Raw genomic sequence first — 6821 nt, 5'->3', positions numbered from 1 at the left:
TAGTGTTCACATGGCAAATTCTGTGTTTCAAAAAAATGTACCGTGTCCAAAAAACTGATAGTATATAATAAAAAATTACCATGGTATGTTAAATAAATTCTCTCTGGCAAGTCCAATAAAAAAATGCCATGGTTAAAAGGCAAAAACAAAAAAAATAGTTGTAAGACAAGAAAATTTCCATAAAATTGTCATGTTACCATAACAACTTTTCTACATATATGCCATGTTTTTTAAACAAGAAAATATCTGAATTTGTCGTCCCAAGTTTTTTGGGGCTATCATGGCTATATATCTTTTTCTCCATGGCAGCGAAAACAAAAATTAATTTGACATGGCAACAAAAGTTGACTTGACATTGCAGCATATTTGAAGTTCACATGGCAGCATATTACTTTTTTTTTGCCATGGTTAAAAAATAGTATGATTTCCCATCAGAACAAAAATGTTAAGTTCCAAATCAGAAAAAAAAAAACTTGATTTTCCATGACAAATTTTGAGACTTGACAAAAATGAACAAAACATGTTTATCCCCAAAAAAACACGGCAAATTCGCCACAGAAAAATTAAAGACATAGCAAAATTAACAAATTATTTCCCCCTATAAATCATGGAAAATTTTCCGTGGGAATAACAATGTTAAGCCTAAATTGCCATCACAAACGGATTCGGAATGTTGCCCACATCCATAAACAATTAGATTCGCGGAAAAGGTAGGCTCCATATTTGTACTTACATGTTGGCCTTGTTTGTCATTGACTACAATGGTTCTTTCCCAATAATAAAAATTTACAACAATAATTTGGGCGGGCAATTAGTCGCATTGCGACTTACAATGATAAAATATCTAATACATTGTTTCAAGGCCCATGCATCCATCAGACGGCCAGTGAGGCGTTCACACATGTTTGTTATAAATCTGATGTCGGATAATTAATGTTTATGTTTTAAAAAATGTGGCAACGGTCATGGACACCATCAGCGCCCACGCAAAAATAAACGGACACCTTTGGTGTTCTCTTCTAGAGGTTTGTCTCGGCCACGTTTGTACTATGGAGCAGACAACATGGTTGTATCTTGTATGCCTCGTCCTGGAGTGTGTGGGGTTTGGGTTCTCCGACTCGGTCTGGCCGGAACTAGGGCGTTCTACAGCCCCTCTTTGTTGTTTTTCTTTCTCCAGAGCGATGATTTGCTATGTCGACCGTGGTTGACGATGTCTTCTAGTCTACATCAACGACTTCACGGCCATTGATTGAGAAGCTTCTAGGTTTAAAAAAATTTGTTTCGCCGAGAAGGACGCCTAGACTTGGCAACGAGGTTTGCTCATGATGCGCTGCCAGCAGATGCAGGAGGAAGAAGACTTCGGCACCCTTCAGGATTTGGATGTATTTTTTAATTTCTGTAAGAACATTTTTATAAGGGACTGCTACATAATATATGACAATTAGTCTTTTCGCAAACAAATAATAACAAATGGACACCATAAGTGCATAAATTAGCACACTGGTGACAATTGTACATTGACTACACTCATTGTTGTGTTTCATATTTTTGAATTTATAACCTTTGCAAAATTTATTTTCGATGGGCAGCACCAAATGCTACCCAAAGCAGAATGGTATCTGCCAAAACATGGGAAACTAAAAACACCAAACAACCGAAACTTGGCGACAGATGCCAAGAACATTTACCAAACATATTTGAATTTTTTAACATTTACAAAACATATTTTTGACGAGCAGCAGCAAATGTCATCCGGAGCAGAATTTGATATCTGCCAAAAAAAGTGGCTTATATCAAACAAACAGGTGAAACTTGTGACTTGTGAGGCCATTTTCTGTCTGTCCGGCACGTCGAATAGATCGGTCAGTGCAATATACATATGTGCCTGATAAAACGTCAAGCAGCCGGAACTTGGCGACAGATGCCGAGAAAATCATCCAAGGGTGCGTGATCGCCGGTGCCTTCATCTCTCCATGCGTACAGCAGTTCTTTCCCCCTAAACACAAACATCCCACCCTGCAGAAACCAACACCAGCAAACACGCGACCAATCAATTAGGATCAAACTTCTTCAGGATAACGAATGGAGATACAGAGGACCGACGGATTCAGTTCAACCTGCTGCATGATGCCCGTCAGGTCTGCCGGTGTGCCTTTGAGCTTGTAGTTCTTGGTGGCCTCCTTGATGGAGTCGAGCCTCGAGTATATTTTAGACTTCATCATGCGTAGGGATCAACATTTTAGTGGCTTTTGAATGAACAGTTGCATGATCAGAATTCTGAAGGGAAATATGCAGTGATGGTGCTTACACTGGCTGGACTAAAGAGTGTGCGGCCTAATCCGTGGTACAGGCCCAAGACATCGTAAGCCTGAAAAGATAAGTTCACCGTCAGTCAGTCAGTCATTTGATGTTGAAGAACGGATTAATGGATTGAATTGTCACCTTGCGCTCGGGATCGGCGTACAAGCTATCCACAGGAAATGGCAGCTGCAATGCAAATCATCCCAGAGATCAGTCAGCTCCATGCATGCTCAAAAAAGAAGCAGAACAATTGCAAACTGACATTGGGATGGTCTGATCAAACTGAATCTCATCAAGACGACCACTTATTCCATCATTTTGAAGATTGCACGGTGCTAACACCAACCAGGAAACACGAACTCAACACAGCCTTACCCCGTCGGCGAGAATGCGTGCCTTGTCAGATGTGCCGACGCCGATGGCGATCAGTTTAGCCCCCGCGGACTCGAACTTCGGCATGGATTTCTTCAGATCAGAGGCCAGCTCCCAGCTGTTAGACATGGCAGACAGCAAAGCTTAGCAGCCGGCCAGCAAGCTAGAAACGCGGTGAGCATTGCACCGCCGATACGTCTCGATTTCCTCACCAGCAGAAGCATCCGAAATGCCTCAGCAGCGCGACCACGACCACCCCCTGCTCGCAGAAATAACACTACTTGACTTGATCGATTACCAATTCACCATGTAGTAAAACTGCACGATGCCGCGTTTGGGTGAACTCGGGAGTTGGATACCTCGGACGGGTCCCACAGGTCCCTGAGCGGCACGGCGTCGCCGGTGCCAGCGGCGAAGACGGAGACGCCGCCGAGGGAGTCCCACGCGGCGGTGCCGGCTTCGGGCGGCGAAGCCCCTGCCGCGGCAGAGACGGCCGATGAACGGCGACAAAGACGGCGCGCGTCCGGGAGGGTGGCGCCGGCGCCTTGGACGGACACGCGGCGGTGGAACGACGGCCGAGGAGCGGAGGTGTGGAGGACGCGAGGGAGGCAGAGCGAGACGGCCGTCGCCATGGAGATGGCCGGACGGGGCACGCGTACCAACACGATGGCTCGACCACGACGCGCGCAAACTACAGGTAGCCGGATACCGAGTGGCCGCTAGTGCGCGGCGTGGCGCGATCTCTTCCGTCAGTTCTTTTTTGAGGGAAGGCTCTTCCGTTTTTTTTTTAACAACAAAAGACGCTCGAAGCGGCAAATTCATTCAGCTCAGTAACAATGTATAGCGTGAATTACAAACTCCTGGTCCCGAAAGTTGGAAAGAAGAGATACAACAGGACAAGAATTATGCCTATGGGCTGAAGCAAAACAACAAACTTCAGGTTGAACATGTTGATGTAAAACCTGTTGAGCTACATTATGTGCTATGCCATTTATTTCTCTGAAAATATGAAAGACTTGAGGTTGCAGATTGTTAGCATGCTTAAAAAAAGTAGCCAAAGGCTTCCTAATGCACCAAGGAGTGGTAGATTCTACTATCCTTCCAATAGCAGCCACCGACGATAATGAGAGACAATCCATGAGAAATGTTGGTCGAAGAATATTGAGCTTACTAGCCATTTGAGCAGCAAAAGAGAGAGCCAGAGCTTCAACATGTAGAGGAAAAGTAGTAGGAGGAGCAGAAGCTTGTATCTACACATTCACTTGATCTTGAGGCAAGGAAATATAAATACCCACTCCCGTTGCAACTTTTCCTTATTGTAAACCAGGTAATTTCCGAGATCTGAAAGCTGCATCCGAGTAAATTTTGGGGCCCGAAACAAGCAAATCAGACCGGAGAGTTCATCCCTGCATAGGATGTTGATCAAGAGGAAGTTGTACTTGTGGCATCACCTGCATCTGAGACAAGTGAGGTAAATCAATATAAGTATCAGAAGACAAAGCTTTAGCAGCAAGGTGCACATGACGAGGATGAACCTTATTCCTATCAAAGAGATAATCATTTCTAGCCTTCTAAAGACACCACAAGAAGTTTAGAATGTTTGAAATAGAACCGTATTGATGTCCCATGCGAAGAAAGGCAATGAGAATGGAATGCATAGTAGAATGGCCTTGGATTAGAACATCCAACCTAATGAACCACGGAGAAGCAAACCAAGAAGCTCGTGCAAAAGGACATAGGAAAAATAAATGGAACTCATCCTCTTGAATGCTACACCTACAACAGTTCGGAGAGATATGATTAGAGAAACGGCTTACCCGCAAACCTGTAGGCAAAGCTCTCCTAAGAAGCCTCCATGCAAAAGTTTGCACCCTAGGAAGGAGCTGCTTTTGTTTCCAGACCAGTTTGAGAAGGTCTTTGAGCTCCGGAGATAATACAGAAGGCGCATCTCTAGGATTTATATGAATTTCCTGCAAACAAAGCTTATAAGCAGATTTGGAAGAACAAGTTCCATTAGGTGTGAGATTCCAACAGAGTAAATCTGGGCCATCATCATCAATGATATCAGTTTGAACAATGACTGAAGCCATAGGTTGCCGAAAAAGTAAATGTATTAAACCATTATTCCAAACTTTTTGCCCAGGGAGCCAAAGATCCCTAACTAAAGAAGGATAAATAAAACCTGGTTGCTGAATATTAAGATAGTCATTGATACGTCTCCAACGTAGCTATAATTTTTTATTGTTCCATGCTATATTATATTCTGTTTTGGACATTATTGGGCTTTATTATACAATTTTATATTATTTTTGGGACTAACCTATTAACCGGAGGCCCATCCCATAATTATTAAACGGAGTCCAAACGGAGTCCAAATGGAATGAAACCATCGAGACCGTGATTTTCGGAACGAACGTGAGCCAGAGGACTTGGACCCTACGTCAAGAAAGCAACCAGGAAGGCACGAGGTAGGGGCGCGCCTACCCCCCAGGCACGCCCTCCACCCTCATGGGGCCCACGTTGCTCCACCGACGCACTTCTTCCTCCTATATATACCTACGTACCCCCAAACTACCAGATACGGAGCCAAAACCCTAATTCCACCGCCGCAACCTTCTGTACCCGTGAGATCCCATCTTGGGGCCTTTTCCGGAGCTCCGCCGGAGGGGGCATCGATCACGAAGGGCTTCTACATCAACACCATAGCCTCTCCGATGATGTGTGAGTAGTTTACATCAGACCTTCGGGTCCATAGTTATTAGCTAGATGGCTTCTTCTATCTTTTTGGATCTCAATACAATGTTCTCCCCCTCTCTTGTGGATATCTATTCAATGTAATCTTATTTTGCGGTGTGTTTGTTGAGACCGATGAATTGTGGGTTTAAGATCAAGTTTATCTTTGAACAATATTTGAATTTTCTCTGAATTCTTTTATGTATGATTGGTTATCTTTGCAAGCCTCTTCGAATTATCAATTTGGTTTGGCCTACTAGATTGATCTTTCTTGCAATGGGAGAAGTGCTTAGCTTTGGGTTCAATCTTGCGGTGTCCTTTCCCAGTGATAGTAGGGGCAGCAAGGCACGTATTGTATTGTTGCCATCGAGGATAACAAGATGGCACTACTAGGAAAAACGTTATACACAAAATCTTAGCAACAGCACGGTTTAAAAACAGGCGCTACTGCTAACTAGCAGTAGCGAGCTTAAAGGAACCGCGCTGCTAATAACTAGATAGGAGTAGTGCTCTAGGTGAAACAAGCGCTACTACTATAATTGCCACGGATTTGCCCTCATGCTAGATATAGTAGTAGCGCCCTTGCCTGGACGCGCTGCTGCTAAAGTACTTAGTAGCAGCGTGTTTCTGCAAAACTCGATGCTGCTAAGTGTTGCACCTAATTAAGTTTAATCCCATACTGCTAAGCGAACAAGGTGTTTATCACCTTAAATATGTTGACTATTTAGATTCTACAAAAAATGATCAATGATGGCCTACGTATATTTTTGATGCGTGCTTAGACTTAGCAGTAGCGTTTTTCCTGAAAACGCGCTATAGCTACTTTAGCTATAGCGCGTTTCCTGAAGTGCGCTACTGCTAGTTCGACTTAACCACCCGCTCGCTCAAAAATTCTCTAAGTCCTCCTTCCCCCCACTGTTCCCCTACTCCTCTGTCGCCGCCGCCCGAGCCCGAGCCTGCCCTCACCGCCGTCGCCCGAGGCCGCCATCAACCTCACCGCCGCCGCTCTCGACCTCATTGTCGCCGCCGCCTCCCCTACCCCTCCGCTCTCGACCTCACCGCCGCTCTCGACCTCACCGTCGCCGCCGCCTCCCCCAACCCCGCCGCCACCTCCCGATCCCGAGCCCGCCCTCGCCACCCCTACCTCTCCATCGCCGAGCACCTCCCCGCCACCGTCTGTCCCCTCTCTGTAAGCCCCCCACCCCTCCCCCACCCTCGTTCTCTCTGCTTAGTTAGTACTAGATGTTTTTTAGTAGTAGTAGATGTTAATTTAGGGTTCATAGATAATGACTTTTAGCAGTAGTAGATGTTAATTAGTAGTAGTGATGGTACTAGTTAACTATTGTATAATGTAGTTTATTTTTACTGTTTTTAGTAAGTGTTCAAAATAATTAGTAATTAAATTAATAAACTAG

At 44.7% G+C, this 6821-nt stretch overlaps 1 protein-coding gene across 2 annotated transcripts; it reads right to left on the bottom strand.

Moving 5' to 3' along the window:
* Positions 1-1638: 1638 nt before the first annotated feature.
* Positions 1639-3407, bottom strand: LOC125550500 (thioredoxin-like protein AAED1, chloroplastic). 2 transcript variants are annotated; one of them, XM_048713508.2, is made up of 7 exons: positions 3033-3407; positions 2886-2950; positions 2677-2791; positions 2443-2487; positions 2309-2368; positions 2118-2213; positions 1639-2016 (listed from the first exon to the last, which is right to left on the bottom strand). In XM_048713508.2, the coding sequence occupies exons 1-7, from the start codon at positions 3303-3305 to the stop codon at positions 1897-1899; spliced, it is 774 nt and encodes a 257-aa protein (XP_048569465.1). In that variant the 5' UTR covers positions 3306-3407; the 3' UTR covers positions 1639-1896. The 2 variants fall into 2 exon arrangements, with proteins under 2 accessions (XP_048569465.1, XP_048569466.1); XM_048713509.2 differs by having other exon boundaries at positions 2886-2932; positions 3033-3404.
* Positions 3408-6821: the final 3414 nt, after the last annotated feature.

This window comes from Triticum urartu, chromosome 4A (assembly GCF_056163025.1).
Source record: "Triticum urartu cultivar PI428250 chromosome 4A, HENAU_Tu73, whole genome shotgun sequence".
In the NCBI taxonomy this organism is placed as follows: Eukaryota; Viridiplantae; Streptophyta; class Magnoliopsida; order Poales; family Poaceae; genus Triticum; species Triticum urartu.
This window is presented reverse-complemented; position numbering and strand designations above follow the sequence as displayed.